General features: G+C 51.8%; 8 protein-coding genes and 1 pseudogene across 8 annotated transcripts, besides 6 other annotated features; all 9 read left to right on the top strand.

The window, feature by feature from the left end:
* Window positions 1-306, top strand: TraAM80_07440 (uncharacterized protein; the record flags this gene model as incomplete). Its single annotated transcript, XM_029384231.1, has 1 exon — window positions 1-306. A coding segment is annotated over one exon (306 nt), but the record flags the coding sequence as incomplete, so codon positions are not given.
* Window positions 307-361: 55 nt separating this feature from the next.
* Window positions 362-392: a microsatellite.
* Window positions 393-884: 492 nt separating this feature from the next.
* TraAM80_07439 (uncharacterized protein) lies at window positions 885-8,891 on the top strand (the record flags this gene model as incomplete). The annotated part of the gene is made up of 1 exon (XM_029384230.1): window positions 885-8,891. One exon carries the CDS (start codon window positions 885-887, stop codon window positions 8,889-8,891), a length of 8,007 nt encoding a protein of 2,668 aa, XP_029235920.1.
* Window positions 8,892-9,031: 140 nt separating this feature from the next.
* Window positions 9,032-9,070: a sequence feature (GA-rich).
* Window positions 9,071-9,130: 60 nt separating this feature from the next.
* TraAM80_07438 (uncharacterized protein) lies at window positions 9,131-10,522 on the top strand (the record flags this gene model as incomplete). The annotated part of the gene is made up of 1 exon (XM_029384229.1): window positions 9,131-10,522. The coding sequence occupies one exon, from the start codon at window positions 9,131-9,133 to the stop codon at window positions 10,520-10,522; it is 1,392 nt and encodes a 463-aa protein (XP_029235919.1).
* A 102-nt stretch (window positions 10,523-10,624) lies between these two features.
* Window positions 10,625-10,644: a microsatellite.
* A 248-nt stretch (window positions 10,645-10,892) lies between these two features.
* TraAM80_07437 (uncharacterized protein) lies at window positions 10,893-12,524 on the top strand (the record flags this gene model as incomplete). Its single annotated transcript, XM_029384228.1, has 1 exon — window positions 10,893-12,524. One exon carries the CDS (start codon window positions 10,893-10,895, stop codon window positions 12,522-12,524), a length of 1,632 nt encoding a protein of 543 aa, XP_029235918.1.
* Window positions 12,525-12,622: 98 nt separating this feature from the next.
* Window positions 12,623-12,641: a microsatellite.
* Window positions 12,642-12,721: 80 nt separating this feature from the next.
* Window positions 12,722-13,647, top strand: TraAM80_07436 (hypothetical protein; annotated as a pseudogene).
* Window positions 13,648-14,066: 419 nt separating this feature from the next.
* On the top strand, window positions 14,067-15,077 carry TraAM80_07435 (putative CCR4 associated factor; the record flags this gene model as incomplete). Its single annotated transcript, XM_029384227.1, has 1 exon — window positions 14,067-15,077. The coding sequence occupies one exon, from the start codon at window positions 14,067-14,069 to the stop codon at window positions 15,075-15,077; it is 1,011 nt and encodes a 336-aa protein (XP_029235917.1).
* Window positions 15,078-16,563: 1,486 nt separating this feature from the next.
* Window positions 16,564-16,602: a sequence feature (A-rich).
* Window positions 16,603-16,709: 107 nt separating this feature from the next.
* On the top strand, window positions 16,710-18,392 carry TraAM80_07434 (uncharacterized protein; the record flags this gene model as incomplete). The annotated part of the gene is made up of 1 exon (XM_029384226.1): window positions 16,710-18,392. The coding sequence occupies one exon, from the start codon at window positions 16,710-16,712 to the stop codon at window positions 18,390-18,392; it is 1,683 nt and encodes a 560-aa protein (XP_029235916.1).
* Window positions 18,393-18,624: 232 nt separating this feature from the next.
* Window positions 18,625-18,658: a sequence feature (GA-rich).
* A 38-nt stretch (window positions 18,659-18,696) lies between these two features.
* On the top strand, window positions 18,697-19,551 carry TraAM80_07433 (uncharacterized protein; the record flags this gene model as incomplete). Its single annotated transcript, XM_029384225.1, has 1 exon — window positions 18,697-19,551. The coding sequence occupies one exon, from the start codon at window positions 18,697-18,699 to the stop codon at window positions 19,549-19,551; it is 855 nt and encodes a 284-aa protein (XP_029235915.1).
* Window positions 19,552-19,812: 261 nt separating this feature from the next.
* Window positions 19,813-20,169, top strand: TraAM80_07432 (uncharacterized protein; the record flags this gene model as incomplete). Its single annotated transcript, XM_029384224.1, has 1 exon — window positions 19,813-20,169. One exon carries the CDS (start codon window positions 19,813-19,815, stop codon window positions 20,167-20,169), a length of 357 nt encoding a protein of 118 aa, XP_029235914.1.
* Between the last annotated feature and the right edge of the window lie 30 nt (window positions 20,170-20,199).

Here is a 20,199-nt window from a genome sequence, read left to right as displayed (position 1 = left end):
TTACTTTGCACCGTTGCAGACTTTATGATGATCGTAACGCTGGGCAGCGACAAAGGGGCAGTTGTGTCACGCGAAGAGGCTGCAGCGGAAGTCTCCATTGCGGAGGCTTTTGGTGTGTTGTCGTCATACGCTCAGTGGGCCCTGGAGGCGGCGCCGGGGCTTGGGACCATCACGGCCCACGTGGGGCCCGTGCGCAACGGAACGAAGGAGGCCGCTGTACGTAACCGCGTTGCCCACAGCATCGTTCTCTCGCGCAGCGTGCAGATTGGGCCAATGTCGCTGCTGAGGCGGCAGGAAGCGAGTTAACTACCCATCCGCTGCGACTATGAGGGCCAAGGTAAACCAGAAGGGTGAGAGGGCTAAACAAAAAAAAAAAAACAACAACAACAACAGGAGAGCGGCTGAGACGAAGGACAGAGAGGCAGAGAAGAATGATGATCAGCAAAAACAACAAGAACAGGAACAAAAACTACAAGCCTGCAAAGAAAGGAAAACACGGCAAAGTCATCTGTGAGGTAATAAAATAAGAGACAGGGGGGTGTGAAAACACATCCCTGGAAAATCGTGTAATGTGAAAGGAACTAAACTGTGTAGCTTTCCAATGTTGCCTGCGTGCATCTTCGTGAGAAGCATTACCAACCGTGATGCAACGACCCAGTATATCTACTTGTGCTGTGAGTGCTGCCTTGTACATGATGCATTGCACCTGTCCTTATTCGCTGATGCTGTTGTTTGGAGCCGGCTTCTACGAGGGTGGAGAAATACAGAGAAGTAAGGCCAGGGTTACTGTGAGTGACTGAGTTTTTTTTTTTCTTTTTGCTAGGAAAACAAAGGAAGCCAAACAGACGGTACGACACGGGATAGGGAGACGGCGCCGCGCTCTGATGGCTTCCAGGGACGGAAACGCGATTCAGGTGAGCCCATCTCGGGGGTTTTACGTCAACTTTGATGTCGATACCACATACGCCATTCCCTTCACTGTGCGGAATGGTACAGGCTCTATGTGCACCGTGCGTTTTACGCCCCCTAGTAACCAGCGTGTGTTTAGCATCAACACCACCTCAGTACGCCTCGCTCCAGGACTTTCACACGTGATTGAGGCCGAATTTATTACGCATGTGGCACAGGACTACCAGGACAGCTTCGTTGTGTTCACCAACAATGAGTCTGTCACGGTGCCGCTCGTGGCGAAGTGTAGCCCAGATCTCGAGTTCCCCGAGGCGGTCAACTTTGGACGTGTTGAGAGGAATCGTCATGGCTTGTCGAAGGTGCTGCGGCTCACGAATAAAGGTCGGCGGGAGAAGCAAGTGCACATCGTAATGACAGCACAAGCCACTGGAGTCACGGTGAACCCGCAGCAGTGTGTCGCCCCGCCAATGGGCTTCGTTGACGTTTACCTTGAGCTCTTGAAACTCGATGTTGGCTTCCATCGCTTGCCGCTCCGGATCGACGTGGTTGGCGAGGCAGAACACCGGACAGTAATGCTGGAGATTGAAGTGATGGACAGCAAAGGCCTCCTACTTGACCCCCGCACCGCTACGGAGGTACACGCGCTAAATTTTGCCAAAACCTACTCTGGCACGCGACGCGTGGTGGAGGTGGATGTGCGTAACGATAGTGAACAAACGGTGAGCTTTGCGTTTCAGGTTGCAGGAGACGCCTCTGCTGAGCAGCAGCAGCAGCAGCAGCCGTTTGATTTTATCCCGCGACAGGGTCGACTCGGTCCACACGAGATAACACGCGTAACTGCTGTTTTTTCACCGCCCATCTCGTATTCACCGAACGGATGGTCGTGCCGCCGCGAGAATCGATACGCTTTAAGTACCACATATGAAACTCTTTACTCGCTGCTTTTTCTGGAGATGGAGCACGCGCACACGGTGCGTGTGATTGGGACGAGCACAACTACGGTAGCATGGCTTTCGCAAGCTGTTGTGGACTTTGGTCAGTGCGCCATGAATGACTACCGCGACGTGACTGTGACTGTGCACAACGGGCATAAAGAGATGCCGTTGCAGTTTACATTCCCCCGTGTTGCACACTTTTTAATCGACCCTGACAAGGGGGAGGTGAAGCCTGGGGCCTCATGCGATGTTCGCTTGTCATTTCGCCCACGTCGCTTGGGCGTCTTTGAGGAGCATTTGAGGGTTGTGTTCAATGAAACGGAGAAAGAAAACCTGACGCTCTCAGGGGTAGTGAAGTCACTCGTTCCAATGCCGAAGATTATTGGCGGAGTGGATAAACTGCCGGAGGATTTTGTCAGCGTGCAGAAGGGTGTCAGGTTAGTACGGGAGTCGCCCCGCGCCAGCGCCGGTCCCGCGGCGGCGACGAGTGTGGATGCAGTGGACATTGGCATGATTCCAGCGGAGGGCCTGCAGCCCCCCGAGCCGGAGCTTCCCACCGCCACTTACAAACGAAAGTCTAAGGGCGGGTTTTCAATCTTGCGAGGGCCCGATCATTTTTCACCCGTTTCGTTGGACGCGAAGACACTCATCCGGAAGGTATTTAAAGAGACTCCGAGCAACGTGATGGAGCGGCGGGATTGCCGGCGGGAGTTGCAGCCAATGGAGTTCCTGCGCATCGCGGCTCCTATCAAAGTGATGGACTACCAGCGGGTAACCGTAGGCTCCACTTCAATCAAAACGTTTTTCTTGTATAATGGGACCGACGCCGCAGTGTTGGCAGAGATGCCAACGGAGGAAACACATGTGTCCTTTTCTCCACACTCGCAGGTTATTCCAGCTGGCCGTGCTGCCGCGTACGATGTGAGTTTCTGCAGCTCAGTGGTTCAGACATACCAGCAGATTGTGCAGATCAAAATTAATGGGCGTTACATGCTGCGATTCACAGTGCAAGCAGATGTTGTGCCTGTGGAGGTGACCTTGTCACGTGACGACGTGGTGCTGAATTTCACAGACTTTGCTGATGACTCTATTGCACATGCCACCGTGACACTTTTTAATCACGGGAACAGCGAGGCGGCTTACACTTGGTCGCTGAATACTGGTCCATTTGCGATTGAGCCGACGAGTGGCTCTATTGCCCCAATGAGTAAGGTAACAGCACAGTTAACCTTTAGTCCACCTCAAGGGGTTCTCAACGCTGAGACGACGGCAAAACTGCACGTGAAAGGGGCATTGGCGACGCGAGTACTTCATCTAAAGGGCATCATTGCCCCCACTTTGTGTGTATGGTCTACTGCTGTCGGCGATGGCGCCGGCAGCGCCATGAGTATAACATCAGGAGGTGAATGTTTACTTAAATTGAATCAGGTACCTGCCGGTGCGACGACAAAAGCGAAGGTTATGCTGCACAACAAGGGTCGCAACAGTGCTTTATTTTCCTTTGAATCCATACCAGATTGGCTGACTGTCACACCAATGTGTAGGCATGTTGGGGTGGGTGAAACGGAGGAGATTACACTTGCAGTGCATCATGACACGCCAGGTTTGGTCCAGGCTTCTTTGCAGTGTTGCGTGCGTGGCATGAAGCGACCGCTGAAGCTGGGCCTGACCGCTGAGGTGTGCGTGGCGCCGCTGAGTATTATCTCACCTTCACGGAGCATTGGAGAAATTTTTTTGGAGTTTGACTCGGTTTATATTGGAACGGAGAAGACACTGCCGGTGCGTTTTTGTAACAGTGGCGACGTGGCGGCTGTTGTTTTTGTGGACCTCCGCAATCTTCCAGAGTACTCGCTGCGCTGCCCAAACGACGGAGCGGTATCGCTGGAGTGGAAGGGTCGCGGCGAGCCCGTTCCCGGTGAGGTGTACGTTACCATCCCGCCCCGCAGTGAGGCGGGGGTGCTGGTTGTGTACCGTCCCACCAGCGTAGGCAATGATGAGCGGTTCCTTGTGGTGTGGCGGCATATTGGTACGGATGAGATGAATCCACTGATGCCACTCGTAATTTCTGCACGGGCGGTGGTGTCTAAAATAGTTGTCAGGCAACAATGTTTTGAATTCCCGCGCACAGTTATCGGGACCACTGCCGTGCCATTAACACTCACGATTGAGAACGTCTCTGGGGATTCGGTGCGATGGGAGTTGCTCTTGGCCCGTGACGAGAACAGCAATGGTGACGACAAGAGCACTGCTGGTGAGGCAAGTCCTTTCCGGATGAATCCCGAGAGCGGCACCTTGGCTCCTCACAAAAGTCAATTGGTGCATGTCACATTTGTGCCGAACTTAGAAGGCGATCGGCACGAACGCTACTGTGTGTACCTGGATGGAAACCATCTACGTCCTTGTGCGGAGGTGCGTGTGTCTGGGCTCGCTGCCCTGCCATGCATCGTATGCGACAGAGATGAACTTATCTTCCCTGCTGTTCCTCTTAACGTTGTGGTGCAAGAGACGATGTATATTGCAAACGATGGCTTTGACTCCATTGAAATACGATACTCCAACAAAGAAGCGGGTCCACTCCGCGTCACGTTCCCACATGGTGCGATCTTTAAGTCCTCGTCACGTATTCCAGTCTGTGTGGAGTTTTGTTCTCCCAACCCTGTCTCGCTTTCAACATCTATCACCTTTACAACAGATGTGGGCGAAACACTCACAATTCCTGTTACCGCCACAGCTATCAACTCTTTCCTTACGACCGCCCCTTACGTTATGTTTCAGCGTGGTCGCTCACACATCAGCGTCGCTGAAGACGTCACTACAGGGGGAGGGCATAGTGAAGTGGAACAGGAGACGGAGGGGAAGGAGGAGTGGTTGTTGCCATTCATATACTATGATGATATTTCCGTGTTTCCTGCTGGCACCGCTGCCGCTGCTTCGACCACCACGGCACCTGTTTCCTACCCACTCGCAAGGAGTGTTGAGTCTCACCTGATGCTTACACCTGGTCCATTTGGCTTTGTGGATGCCGTTGGACGCGACGTGTATTCACGACGCGCGATTGAAAATCTTCAAATGTGGCTAAACCAGTGCATTTTTCAAAAGCCTGTCAGTGATCTTATCCCTGCGCTGCAATCAACGGATGGACGCCCACTTCTTGAGGCGGCGTACCGAATCTCCGGTAAGAGGCCTAGCAAGCTGGCTCAACCCAGTGGCGAGGAAAGATCACTTGCTTCTCTTCAGTTGCTGACGTCATTAATCAAGTCGAAGGGTGGATGTTTGAGTGACGTTCGCCTTCAGTATTTAATGTCGTACAGCGCGTATTGCTCGCTTTTGGAGGGCCGAAGTGTGGATGTTTTACCACCATCCGTCTTTGCTGTGCGTGCTGATCATGCGTGGGTGACAGTTATTTTGCAGTTTATTCGTGTGTTTTACCTTCCCAAGGTGGATCTTACGGCCATGCTTCAGCTTTACCCCGCGATGAAAAAGTATCTTCCTCGCTCCAACTGGGACTCCGCACTGTTTCAGGCGGCACTTCGCGATAGCAATGTTTTTAGCCCGGAAGAAGGCCTACTGCTGCGGTGGGTGTCCTACAATATGCACAGATGCGTGAAAGCCGGGGTGGTGAAGAGTACGACGAGGGTCATCCGGGGGTTTGACGACCTACGCGACTGCCTAGGTGTGCTTGCCTGCATTCTTACATACGTACCCTCGGCAGCTACACGCTTGTTACCGATGGAACGCCTCATTGCAGAGCCCACAACACAAATGGAGATGGAAACCAATGCTGCGGTGCTTCTTGGTGCGTTGACGTACATTGGATTTCCTGCTCAGTTCACGCCGCGTGAACTGCTGGAGTACAACACAGTTGACTGGCTGCTGCTTGTCGTGACGCTCTTTATTTTTTTGCCACGCTTCATCCCATCTGCCCTTCTTTCACTGGAGGGGAAACTGCTGTTTCCAATGTCACGGTCAGTGGAGGTGGCGAACACATCGAACACTGAACGTGTTTACACTGTGGAAATGGACAACCCCGCCTTTCGCGCTTTGCCGCGGGAATTTAGCGTCGATGCTGGGGGTGTGGTACAACTTAGTGTGGAGGTGACGTTGCGTTTTAATCGTCGTGTGGAAGGGGAGTGCGTAGTTGTGGATACTTCTGCATGCCTCATGGAGGAGCGTGCACCCATGGTGTTTCGTCTTGCTGCCATGCCCAACGATGAACCGCTGCGTGTCGTACATATTCAGACGCCGCTTTACACTGCACTACAGTATGAGATGCTTGTGGAGAGCCCTTTCCAAGAGAGTTGTGTTGCCACCTTACGCTTTGCTCAGGAGTACAAGAATGACGCTGCGTATCCTGAGGGGGATTTTGGTAAAACCCTGCATAACGCCTTCAACATCTCCGCCGGCGTCGTTCCATTCCACCGCGGCGAGAAAACAAAGGTGATGATACAGTTTGTCCCCTGCGCCCGCGGCACATACGAGGCGCGCATCACGTTTCATGACGAACAGAAAGGTGAATTCTCCTACCTTGTCGTTGGCACCTGCACATCACCAAAAGTGACGGATAAAGTGAGCGTCCGGGCCGAGTCCGGGGAGGAGTGCACGCACACGTTCTTGGTGAAGATTCAGAATGTGCCGTTTGAGCGAATGTTGCGTTCACTTGGGGAGCATCGCCGCACCCCTGTCTCACACTCAGCGAAAACTTTCCTTATGCCCGACCTTGTGGGCGTGCCTTACACTGTGACATTTGTAAATGAAACCAACATTGGACCGAATCCGTTTTACCGCGGGCCTGAGAGTATTACCTTTGTGTCAGGTGAGTCAATGGTACCACTTAGTTTTTCATTTTTACCTAAACAACTTGGTGAGTACAATGGTTATATTCTGCTTGCTTCAAAGTACGATGTGCGCAGCATTCAAGTGACTGGGAAGTGTGTTCCAACTGGGGAAAAAGGCGTTATTCGTTTTGCCTGCCCTGCAAGACAATGTATCACCCAGGGTTTGCATCTCAATAACAAAAGCAATGAGAATTGGCTTATCACGGCCACCGTGGAAGGTCCAGGCTTCAGTGGACCAAAAGAGTTGTGTGTCCCACGTGGGAAGCAACGCGAGTATCTACTGCGTTACAGCCCTGCATGGATCTCTTCTGCGAAGGGAAATCTAACTTTGTTCAACAACGAGACAGGGGAACGTTGTACATACACCCTAATTGGCGAGGCGGAGGAGCCCTTGTCAGAGGATGTACTTATTATTGAGTGCCGGGCACGCGAACGTCATACCGTGCCATTGATCGTGCCTGACGTCAATGGTGTGGATGCCACGTATCATGTAGAGACAGATCTTCCTTTTGCACGAGGGGGGTCGTCTGTGCTCGTGCACAGGGGATCCACCGCAAGGTACTTGCTTGTGCTGCATCCTATGATGGGTGGCACCTATTCTGGGACTGTTGTTTGCCGTGCCCCCAATGGACGATATGCCTGGTACGCTGTAACGGTTAATGTCAGTCCCCCTGAGAAGGAGGGTACGGTTGAAATAAGGACAGATACACGCACTCCTGTGACAGCTGATGTGAGTATCCATAACACGACTGACAAGGCCCTTGTGTTTAATGTGCGTGGCTTCGGTCCGGGTCTCTTTGGTGAGAATTCCTTGCTTGTGGAGGCAGGTGACCCTGCAGTTTACTCTTTGCTATTTGTTCCGTCCCAAATTGGATCCTTTGACGGGCGTCTCGCATTCTACAGTGACGAAGCAGGCGAGTTCTGGTACGAACTTCATATTATTGTGGAAGAGGCGGCTTCAGAGGAAATAGCCTTTGAAAGTGAGATTGGTGTTCCAGATGTACGGCAAGTCCGAATACCTAACAACACCGCCGTTGAACGGAATCTTTACGTCTCCAACACTAATTCTCGTAACTTCTCCACCGCGCCAGCTCTTCTGATGATTCCACCCTACTCCGAGCTGACCGTTGATATTGTGTATACGCCCACTGCCGTAGAGAAGCCCCAGGAGTCGATCCTTAAGTTATACAATCCAGATCTTGGCGAGTGGCGATATCTCTGCCGCGGTGTGGGCCTGCAGCCTGCGGAGAGTTTGCCAGTTGAGTGCGTGTGTGAGGTAGGGGGAAAGGTGTCAGTTACGCTCAAGATCAAGAATCCATTCGATGCTCCTATGATTCCCAACGTCGCACTCGCCAGCGACAAGGAGGGCTATTACGCCTTGACTACAATGACGCAGATGCCATGCATCGCCCCAGGTGCGGAGACTGCCATTTCACTGATCTACACGCCCAGGTCTGTTGGTCACCATGAGGCAACCGTCCTTGTGCGTCCCGAGTCTTTGACAAAGGAGGTGCAAGATGTTACATGGAGGTTTCCTCTGAGAGGTGTGGCGGAATGGCGTTGCCGTGACGCGCCTCTGCGGTTCCGTTGTGTGGCACGACGTCAGATGGAGGAAACCATTACGTTGAACCCATCGGGACTCACAGAAGAGGAAAAGGACATCTCCATGGTGTTGGAATTGGAACGTCAGCAGCAGTACGCGAGTGCCGTGGAGTCAAGTTTTCAAACTAGTTTGGACGCCTCTAAAAGAGCAGGTGGGTTGCTCACTGTGAATGTGCGCTTTGCTCCTTTGCGTCCTTTCCTTGCCACGGCTGACCTTGTTGTTCGCTCTGACAAGGGTGCGGTTTGGCGGTATTCCGTCGTTTTGGATGCTGTACGCGCGGAGGTGGACGATGTGGTGACTATTAAGGCGGCCCCCCGCACCGTATCCGCCGTCACATTTGCCATGTATAATGTGTTTCCGCACAGTTCTCCCTTCAGTGCCTATTTTACTCCCGAAAGCTCGCGGGATTTGTCTGTGATAAACACCCGTGGGGTGCTGCATCCGTTTTTGGTAGGTCAGCGGAGCCCAGGGAACGCGACGCCACTGCAGGTGCGGTTCGCCCCCTCGGCACGTCTGCCGCAGGTGGAGGGGACGCTTATTGTTGACACAGAGGATATGCAGTGGTCCTTTAAGGTGATAGGGAAGCTTGAGGACAGCCACATGCGGTAGATGTGTGTGGCACGGATGTAAATGATGCTCTCCATGAAATGATGTAAAATGACTAGAGAAAGAGAATTGAGGGAGAGAAGCGAAAGCCCACCAATTGGATTATATGTCTGAAGAAGTATGTATGAATTTGTCTTTGTGCGTTTCATTCTTACTATTGCCTTATTTTGTTCTTTCTTTCTATTGAATGTGTTTCACAACGTGTGGAGGTATCGGCTATTTGTGAAGGAAAAAGCAGCGAAATGGATGACTGGGAGAGGGCGTACGAGGAGGATCGGCGGCGGCTGGCGGAGGGCAAAGACATTGTTCTTGACATCCGACGCGGTGATGCGGGGACAACTATGTTTGAGGAAAAGGGGCCTGCGCCCATGGACACACTCTCTCCTGGGGCGTCGGGGAAGGCCACAGTGCCTGAAATTGTTTCTGTGCCGCTTGGGCCCATGACAACAACGACGTTTCGGCGGACTGGGGATGCCGCTTCAGACTTTCCCGTGTTTCATGAGGGTGAGGCGGAGGCACTTGAGATTCACACCACGTACAGTGATGAACCCGTGCAGCGTGTGAGGCAGGTTGGAATTGACGACTACTATAGCGACAATAACGAGAGAAGGCAACAAGCGCAGTTGCACGATGCGCGCTTCAACATCACCTGCCTTCCGTTGGGGCGGAACTTATGTGATTTATTTGGCGCCAAAATGGGTCGACGTGTGTTTTTTGCAGGGGTGGTGACGTCGTTATTTAAGGGGTTTTTCGGCAGCAAAAAGACCCTTGTCGCTTGCTTTGTTACCCCAAATTGTTTGTACATTGGTAATGTGCAGACAGGGGCTGTCATTGTCTGCATTGACATCCAACGGCTGCATGAAATACACGTTTTTGGCGACCTTGCGCTGGGTCTGAGGACGTTGGATGCGTTTGACCTGTTCCTACAGGTACCACAGCAGACGGAGCGACTGGTGGACATTTTGAAGAGGATTGCAGCGTTTTGGAAGGTCTGCGTGAAGGTGTTGCGCTCTACCTTTGATCAGGCAAAAGTATTCAAGAAGGAGATGCATCTGATTGACAAGAATAGTCACAGCTGGAGGCTCGTCGAGGACCCTCGCACAGGTCTCCGTATTGTCAACATAACGGGACAATTCGTAGGTATTTTTGCGCCAATTGCTCATAAGATTCTACATTGGTTTGGCTTCGTTACGGAGTTAGCGAAGAGTTGGAAGGGCTCCACGAAGAAGCGGCGGTGTGCCTGGGTGACGGCCACTTGTTTTTTCGTTGCGAAGGAAAATGGACCCGGTCCATGCGGGAGAAACATCATCCGGTGCGCGGCGATGGAGTACATGACCGAACTCTACGTGGGCCCTGGGGTGGAGTTGGGCGTAGTCGTCGCTGCGGGTCCTCCGCAGCCACCGATATCACTCATGTTTGACTCGGAGGAGGACAAAAATGCGGTTGTCTTTGTCCTTCAGGAGTGCTACACCTATCGTAGTCACGGCGGGTCAATAAAGGTGACTCATGTGAACAGCGTGGAGGAGAGGATCCGCGTCACGAAGGCGGCAGAACAATTCCAACTGCAGCTTTTTCGCATGCGCTCGACGAAAGAGTTGTACGAGTTTATGCGGAGCCCTTCCCAGCGAAGCTAGGCTCCCCTATTCGCTTTGGCGCCGCGCTCTTCTCTGGGGCTGTGTGGGGTGGGGACGAGGCGTCGCTTGTGTGACCTGTTTTCATACGTGCGCATGTGCACGTTTTTTTTTTTTTTTTTTTTGAGGTGACGTGTCGTTATATATATTTGTAACGCTGATGTAGCGTTGGTGGCTTATCTTTGTCTATTTCCCTCTCTTTACTTGCCCAGTGGGTGCGAGTGAAGACGTCTGCCACAGCACACGAGGGGGAAGGGGGTGTCGTTGTCTCTGTATTTTTTCTTTGTGGAACAATTGTGGCTTTTGTTTTATTTCTTTGTTGCATTTTGTGTCGTCGCCATGCGGAGTCAGAGGAGGCTCTGCGTGCGTGTGTATGCGACGCCTACACCGAGCGCACCTCCGCCTAGGCGAAGACGTATCCCCGAAGTACTTTTTTTGCGTTCGTGAGAAGGGCGCCAAACTGCCGGATCCGCCGTACGCGTTGCCCACGTCACCCCGCTTTGAAGTTGAACGCAGTGGGACGTTCAACAAGACGTGGCTGCAACATGAATTGCCTGCGTGTAAGCCGCTGGTGCGTAACAGTGTGTACCTGCCGAGCAAAGAGGAACTCTGGAACTCACCAATGCACGAGGGGCTGGAGCAAATCGCTGAACACCTGCCCTACCACGACGTTCTTCGGTACATCATGGAACATAATTACTTCTTTTTGTTTAAAACGCTACTGAAGGCAGGTGACGCACCACTTCCGCACGTTGTGTACGAGGATTTTATGAAATGCCGGACATTTGCATCGCTGCAGAGCCCGCCCGAGGAGCAATTTGCGTTACCACCTACACTGCTGCGGGCGCTGCTATGCATGGCGGCATACCAGTGCATTATTGACCCACACTACTTCACAACATGTCATTTACTCTTTCGACGGCTAGAACAACAACAAACCATGTCATCCGAGGTTTTGTCAGCTTGGGTGTATTGTTGTGCAGCCAGTGGGAGGGTGGATGATGCCTTGGCTTACGCCAAACACATGGCCGACCATGACGTCCCATTTGATGATACTGTGTTTTCTCTCATGCAGCACCCCTCTGTGAATCCCGTCGCAGCCGAACACTCTGCGGTGTGGCACTCCGCGAAGGGGATGCTGCTGCAGCGTCGTCTGGGTGGACGTCTTCAGACGGAGTACCGCAGCGACACTGTGGCAGCCCACGGCATGTTTGTCTTTTACGCACTGACGTTAAGTCACGTGAAAAAGTGGGAGGTGATACGTGCTGCGGGAACTCTTGGCGTATCACTTTCAGAGCGAACGCTGTCGCTGGCGGTGGAAGTGTACGCGCGTGAAAAAGGTCTGCGCTGCGGTCCTAAAACTGTGAGGGCCCTCGCCTTATTTTTGGCGCGCGACGGCAGCATAGAGCACCTCCTCTTTGTGCTGCTTCGTACAAAAAAAAACGAACTCCTTCCAGAGTTTCGGGGTCTGCCACGGACCGTCTTTAGCGAGGCGGAGGAGGCGGACATCATGTATTGTGTGGCGAGGCGCGCCCGTCGGGACGAAGGATGTAGCGCTGTCATTCCTCTTCTTCGTGCGCTGGTGCGGGAGGACGACCCGCAACAGTTCTTCCACGCCCTTACCCACGCTGTTCGCGCTACCAATACCAACAGTAGCGGCGGTGGGGATAATGCTGCGGGTAGCGGGGTGGATCCAACGCACACCTCAAGCAACGAGCAAGGCCTACAAGATTTAATGACATCTGTCCAGGGCCTGCTACGTGAGGTGGACGCGCTGGAGAAGGCGAGCCGGAATGGAGCACCTCGTGGCGGGGCTGCCAAGACAATTCGTGCCTCAGTACGGGAGGAAGAAGCAGGGGTAGCGGAGTTGCAGAGCTTAGAAGAGAGCAATATTCCCCCGGGTCTGCGTGAACTTGCGCGCATGCACCTCGTAGAGCGGTCAGCGCACGCTAACAGAGCGGCACGGCTTCGTATGGCGTGGGTGAATCCGGACGGCACGTTTTGACTCCACCCTCTTCAACGATGTCGGCCACACATCTTACTAGAACGGTGAAAATGTGTATTGTGCGATTTTGTCCCGGCTGTGGTTTGCAGTTTGATCACTTGTTGTTGTTGTTGTTGTCAGTCTTTTCGTTCATGTCTGCCTTGGGCGTACTTACGCTGCAATTTCATATGTGCCGCAGCAAATGAACGGCGTTCACGAGGGCGTTGCTGGCTCGACTCTAGATCTACCGCGGTGCCACGGCTGACAAGGAGAGGGAGTTGCAGTTACTGCCGCAGCCACCACGGCAGTACCCCCCCCCCCCCCCGCCAGCAACCGAAGTCGTCCGCGGTCGGCGTGTTGCTCTGCTGCCGAAGCGTCTGCATGCCTTGGAGGGCAAAAACAGCAGGTCGCGACACGCAGCTCGCCCAGTGCCGCGATCTTCCCTCTGGGTTTCAACTACCTTCTGGAGGAGTGCGGCCAGGCGATGCAGGCTGAGGGGGAGGGGGGGGGGGGGACGCTCATGCGCGAAGCGTTGCTGCAACGCACGCAGCAACTTTATTCCTTTGAGTCGTTTATGAGGTCATAGGATGATTTGCATGAGGCGTATAGGCGGCTTCAAAGGACGGGTATTAAGCTGGTACTGGAGAACCATGTTGGGGAGGCCTCAATGGATAAAGTATGCGCGGCGACAATGGAGCTCGTTGTGCGATTTGAGACTTTTGAGGACAGGCGGATTCAATCCATGGCCTAGTACACTTTCCTGTTGCGTAGTTTCACGAGTGTCATTGGTGTGGTAGTCTCCCGAGCCATGCTTTACTTTAGGGAGAGTGGAAAGGAGAGTCGGCAGACACCGTCTTTGCTGAGCGCCATGCAGCAGGTGGTGCTGGAGGTATTGAGGGTTTCTAGTCACTGAGAGTAAGACGCGTTGATGAGCTTCACGCGGAATGCCAGCGTGAATACAGCTCTCCTTGAGCGGCTCCACGCAATGAGTCTGTTAATGGGCCTACCCCATGCAGCTCCCACCACCATGTAACAGCAGGCGATGACGGATGAGGTGTGACGAATGTTGATGCGAAGCAGCAGCGTGGCTGCCACGATGCCTGTGTGCTTTCCTTGCAGACTGCCTTGTCACTGCTAGAGGACTGACGGAGTGGCTGACACGGTTGATTGTTATCGTTACCGTTTACATGTTGCGCAAGCATTCTTTTGAGTGACCTGTGGAGCACATCAGACGTGTGATGAGGCCTTCTGGAGTTTTTACACTTTTTCGCATGACAGCGTTACACTTTAAGTTTTTTTATTTGTACCAGTAGTATGTCTTGACTGCGGTTTTAGTGGTTTTTTTTTCTTCTTATTTGTTTTCTGTGTGGACGTAGATTTGCACGAGTACAACCTGGACGAAGAACTACAGAAAATAATAATAATTTATAAATAATAAAAGGAACGAGATTGGTAAGGAAGGAGTTGGGTTTCTGCCATTGGTGAGAGGACTTTGGAAACTCTTCACTTCCTTCGTCACAGAGGGAGCGGGGGGAGGCAAGTAAGAATAAGAAGAAAAAAAGAATGATGCAGTTTGGTGGTGCTGTAGCACAGTTTGGGGGGTATCAACAACGCTACCCGGTTGCCGTTAGCCAAGGTGGGATTGCTTCTATTCCTTCCCTTAGTAAGTCACCAATGATTCGCGATGTATGGGAGGAAAACTTAGAGGAGGAGTTCAGCGTTATTCGGTCCCTCATCAAGGACTACCCATATGTGTCCATGGATACGGAATTCCCAGGAGTGGTAGCGAAACCTGTTGGCAATTTTAAGGCCACTCACGAGTTTTATTATCAAACTCTTCGCTGTAATGTAAATATGCTTAAGATGATTCAGCTAGGAATTACGCTGCTTAATGAAAAGGGGGAGGTTCCCGAAAACTGCTGCACCTGGCAGTTCAACTTCCGTTTCTGCCTCACTGAGGACGTGTATGCACAGGACAGTATCCAATTGCTTCGTCACGGCGGCATTGATTTTGACTATTTTGCGCAGTACGGAGTTGAGGTGTCGCATTTTGCCGAACTGCTCATCTCGAGTGGTCTCATCCTCAGCAGCGACATTCGCTGGCTCGCGTTTCAGGCTGGCTACGACTTTGGGTATCTGATGAAGGTGGTATGCGGCAAGGACCTTCCGGAGAAGGAGGAAGACTTCTTACAGATATTTCACTCACTGTTTCCATGTGTGTATGACATTAAGTACCTCCTGCGTTCCACGGATCTCTCGCACTCCCTCGGTTTAGATCACCTCTCGGCGAGTCTCCGAGTGCGCCGATTTGGCATGGCGCATCAGGCGGGCAGCGACTCCCTCCTCACTGGTCACTGCTACTTTAAGCTGCTCCGGGATTGCTTTGGCGGCAACCCTCCCATAGGCAGCAACGGTGTGCTGTACGGGTTGTGTGAAGATGCGTCGGCAGCGGCAACGCCCAGCAGCACGACGATACCGGGCGGAAGTGCGCACACCTTTGCGTCGTTTGCTTCCGGAAAAAACACCGCATTCCCGTCCACGCCACTCTCACATACGGTGAAGGGCCACAACTAAGCCTTGCCTTCTGCTTCATTTCCCGTGGGGATGGGCGGGAAAAAGACACCGCGGGCGCCAAAAGGCCAGCAACAACAAATGACAAGGAAACCAAAGAGAATGAGCGGGGCAAGAAGTAAAAAAGAAAGGCCACAGAAAATCAAGTAAAAAAAAACGAAAACGAGATAGAAAAAGGAAAAAAAAAAGAGGCAGAAAAAAAACCGCAAAGAAGAAAACAAAATTTTTTTTTAGTAAAAACAAACACTTATCTGCTGCACGTGGAGTTATAAAAACAAACTGAAAGGCAAAAGAAATGAATGGCCCATGGCGGCCCCTTAACAATGCAATGCTCCCGCTGTCCACCTCCCATGTTACCACACATGCGTTGTCGCTACTGCGCCTTCCGCAGCCAACCTCAACTGCGGGCGGTGTATGTGGCGTGAGAAGTTTGTTAATGGAATCGTTCCTTTTTTGTTTATTTGTTTGTATTATTTTCTTTTTCACACATTTTCTTTAGAAACCCGAAAACAGCAGAAAACGGAAAATAACTAGAGAGTGAGACCCGTCACGACAACCGCTCCGAAACGGAACGAAAGAGAAGAAGTAAAACACAAGACGCGTGGGTCGGTAAACGTTGGTAATGCCCGTGGAAGTTGAGCATCTGTCAGACTTTTGGTCCAATCCCGTAGATCACTTCCGCCCCAATCTGAAGGCGCTGACGCTTTACGCCGACTACCAGTACTACGTTGACAACTGGCTTCACGTCAAGGAGCGGTGGCTCTCACCGTGGTACTTGCCGTGGTGGACGCCCATGTATCAGCTTGGCACATGGTACGGGCAGCGCCGAAGGAATCTCTTTCTGGTGGAGAACCATCTCAGTTACAGACCGTACAAATTCCGCCGCAACGATGAAGACCGCAAGAACCCATATTAACCACAGTATAGGGGAAGGAAATATATTTAGTAGCTGCGCAGTAGGAGTAACAGAGACAGACAAAGCTCATGTAGGCTGTGTTGTTGCGTGAGTACAGGAATGATTGACGTGGCAGATACTGACCTTTCTCACCTGAAAGGGGCTGTGACGGTGAAAGAGTGGGGAATTGAGGTAATGAGCTGCACACGAAGAACATGAGTGAAGCCTTTTTTTGTTGTTGTTATCACTTTTATCATGGTAAGTAGGACTCTTTACTCCCCAAAGAGAGGGGAAACGAACAAAAAAAAAAGTGTGGGGGAAGGATGAGAGATGTTTCCATTACATTGGATCTGTCATTTATTACAGTCTTTTCTGACCTTTTTTTCCCCACTTTTTCCCTTCGTTTTGTTGATGCCGTCTTTTTTATTTATTAGCACCCCTTTTTCTTCCTTGAGGATGTTGTCTTTGTCACTGCTGCCGCAAACCATGAGAAATAAGAACTTCAGAGAAGTTTTTTCGTGAGTTTTTTTTCTTTTGCGGCCGTTTGGGAGACGTGGTTGCTGGCAAGGATGTGAGATGCCTTGCTGCAGTCTATTTCTTCTACCTCTGTCTTCTTTCTTTCATTCTCGTTCTGATTGACTAATGCTAACGGTGCCAATCATTGATTTTTCATGTTAGCAGAGGGCGTTGGCAGGGCTAGTTTTTTTTTTTTTTTACCTTTGCGAAAGAAAAGCAGAAGGATGCCGGAGGGTCTTGATTCTCTGCGGATTGAAGAGAATGTTCTGGAGGCACTCGTTCATGCACTTATTTCTGACCGAAGTGCTTGCGTTGCAGGTTGTCTGCCGCACATTCTCAGCGGGATTGCGCACGGGGAGCCTGAGTTAAGTGTGCAGCGTCGTGGGAGGACACATAGGTGTGGGGAGCACGCAAAGGCCCCCGCAGTGACAGAGTTGCTGGAGTGTGCGTTAAGCAGTACCTCTGATGCAACTGACTGGTCTGTGGCAGAGGAAGAGTGGAATATGTTTTTGCGTGGTATTGGTTCTGGGCGAAAATACCATAGTGAGGCGCGAGATTCGCTAAAGTCACTCGTGGGACCTGCCACGCAGGCATTGTTGCCATTGCTAGAATTTCTTGATGCTAAAGAACACGTTTCTGAAAAGCAACTCTCGTGTGCAAGAGGTTTCTACGCCCATGCTGTATCCCACTTGCTTCAAGTTCATCTATTCGGGGCTACTGAGAAGGAGATCGTCATGTGGCTGCGACGCCACGACTGGGGCACGGAGCTTGATAAACTTCTGCGCCCTTTTCTGGTGTCTGAGGTGGAACCGCTGGCGAAGGAGTTGGCCTTTCACTTTAAGGAAGGGAAGAAGACTGCACGGCGTGAAGAGTCCCAACACTTCTTTTCATTTCTCTTGCAGTTGTATGAGCGCTACAGTATTGACACTCGCGCACATGGATGGGTTTCGCCCAGGCTGAATGCGCATGATCCTGTTTCTCTAATAGCCCTTGGTGGTGTGTCCTTGGCCTCAATTGCAGTTTCTGTCTTTTGTAGTGTCTACGGCTGGTACGAGGGATCCAAATTCCTCGCTGCCAGAGACTTTACGGTGCATGGCGTGAATTGTTTTACTGACTTTTTGGATCGGGCAAGAGGAGTCCTTCACAGTGGGGCGCAGCTGCTACTAGCAGAGAGTATTTTGTTTCCTTCCGTATTTTGCATCTTTTTAGAGACGGCACGAGTTACCGCCGAACGAGCGTTTACCACGGGTGCACGTGCATTGTGGCGGCGGGAGTTTCTTGCCGTGGAGTCTCTGCGGGCATTCACCACCGTTTGCGGCTCACACCACATGTTGCGGTGTCTGGAGGCGGTCATTCGACGTTTGGCCGTTGTGTTTTCACTTCTCCCTACCTACGCGGTGAGCCTCTGGGAACGCACCATCGCACCATGTCTGTCAGCATTTGTAGCTCGTCTTGAGGCGACCATAGAGTCAAGTAAGTCGACTTTGGTTGTGATTGAAGTCTCGCTTGAGGTACTTATCTGTGTGCATGCCATGTATTCTGCGGCGGAGGAATGGCAGGAGCAGTGCTGTGGAGTCCGTAATGGGGTGGAGATTACTTTGGAACCCCTTGAGCGGTTGGGACTGTGGCGTGATGAACTCATACGTAGGATAACGCACGACATCAATAATTTTCTTACGCGACTCTTTGCGGGCTGTGGCTTCTTGGAGCGGGACCTTCGGGCATGGGATGCTCTGTTGCTTGTTATGGCTAGAGGGAAAACTGTGGCACACACCATTCTCTATGAGGACATGAAGGTGTCTTTGGCGCGACTGACATCGGAGGAGCAGCGAAACCATTTACGCGAATATTGTCACTTGAGTGGTATGCAGTCCATTGCTACACTGTTGGAAAATACCATGGAGTGATTGAACGGCTACTCACCCTTACTCTGCCTACGCCCCTCTGTACGTCACTGTCGAGGTGCATGGTGGGGTGGGTTGCCAATTTCGTGGAGCAGGAAGGCGGCACATTTGGAAATGTTATTTCCACTTCCTACAGGCAATCAATATGTATAATGCGTTGCCACGATAATTGTAGCCTGTGGGTCACTTGTCTCTTCTCGCTTCTTGACACACTTTGCCCTTCGCCGGTGACGTTTTCTTTGCCTTCTTCTTCTTCTTTTGCTGCGTCTGAGGAGGGGCGCACCGCCACACAAGACGCGGTTTGTGCATGCATAGATGTGGGTCACTTCTTCACAGAATTGAAAAGGTTGGCCGTGCCGCGTGGGTCCATGGGGCTTCTCTCGCGAAGGAGACCAGGCATGAGGGGGACAGTTTCTCTGAGGTTGACACAACGGCGTTGTGCTTCCCATTTTCCTCTTCTTCTGTTTCGTCACGCTTAATGACGACAGAAGAGGCGTTGCGACGGATCTCGTCTTTTTATCGTCCTGACACGTATGCCTACAGTCTTTTGAGCACACACTTACTCTTTCACGAGGCACGTGATCGCGGGTTTCTGGAGCTCAACGTGGACGCCCGCGGGTTCTTTGTGCACCCCGCGACACTCATTCGCCACCCAGAAATGTTTTCGCATTTTTTTGGAGTCGAAAGGTCTCCCTTCTTTTCTGAGATGCTTCAACAACTTCTTGCCACCCACGATGCGGAGAAATCCCCCGTCGTGCAGGAATGTCACTCACAGGGCGTGGATCCGGCGGCGTGGGTCCCATTTCTGCGTGGGCTCTGCCTCTGTGTTATTGTAGGTGATCCAATACTCTCCGAGGTCGGCTTTGTCATTGAGGATCTGCTTCTTCGCGGTGCTCTTCACAAAAGTCTAAGCATTCCTGGGGAACACAATGAGCGTGGCATTTCCATAGCTGGCATGCTCTTGGAGGCTGCCGTAGAACTTGGTTCGGTGCGGCTGTCAGAGCTGAGTTTATGTGTATACCGACAGTTCCTTGCGGAAACATCGTATGCGGTCAGCAAGAGGCTGGCTGTTTGCTTCACACAAAATGAGAGACGTCAACTCGACTGGGACGTGAGATGCCTCTCGCGTAAGCAACGCGGTTGCTCACGTGTCGCGCGTTAGTGTGCATGTTGGTTTCATCTCCAACTCCCATCTTTTGTGTTGTTTGTTGTTTTATGTGCCTGCGTTTTCCACAGAATGTAACGTTATTGGCTGTCACGTGTGGCGCTGCTCCACGTTGTTGTGCACACACATCACTGGACGGTTCCATTTTCGTAATAGTCCTCTTTTCAAACACTTCTTTCCCCTCCTCTTCTCATTTTTTTTTCCTTCTCGCCTTTCTCTTCTTTTTTTAGACTGTTGCGTGGCTGAGCGTGACACGAGATGGAGCTGAACGAGCTGCAACGTTTGTCAGCAGCGTTTTACCAGCAGGGTTTACGGTACAACTTCACGGCCTCACAGCAACCATCAACTCCAGGAGTCTATCGCTTCGTTTTCTCACGGCCGACCAATGCCACACCGGAATCGCCAGTGTACATCACCGTAGATATTTCTCGTGTCTCCAACGAAAAAGGCGACGACTCCACGACGGAGTATTGCGCGATGATTGAGGGACTCAATTGGCCGTACTACTTTCAACTGCGTGATGGGGTGATCGATGAGGGAGGTTTTTCGGAAAGCCTCTTGGAAAAAGTAGACGCGCAGAAGTGTAAGGTGAACGAGCGGTGCCTTTGGATGTAAAAAAAAAAAAAAAAACGTAAGTAGGTACGA

This window comes from Trypanosoma rangeli (genome assembly GCF_003719475.1).
Source record: "Trypanosoma rangeli strain AM80 chromosome Unknown Tra_15.4_contig_00310, whole genome shotgun sequence".
Taxonomy (NCBI): domain Eukaryota; phylum Euglenozoa; class Kinetoplastea; order Trypanosomatida; family Trypanosomatidae; genus Trypanosoma; species Trypanosoma rangeli.
Note: the sequence above shows the minus strand (reverse complement) of the source record. Positions and strands in the feature narration are given on the sequence as shown.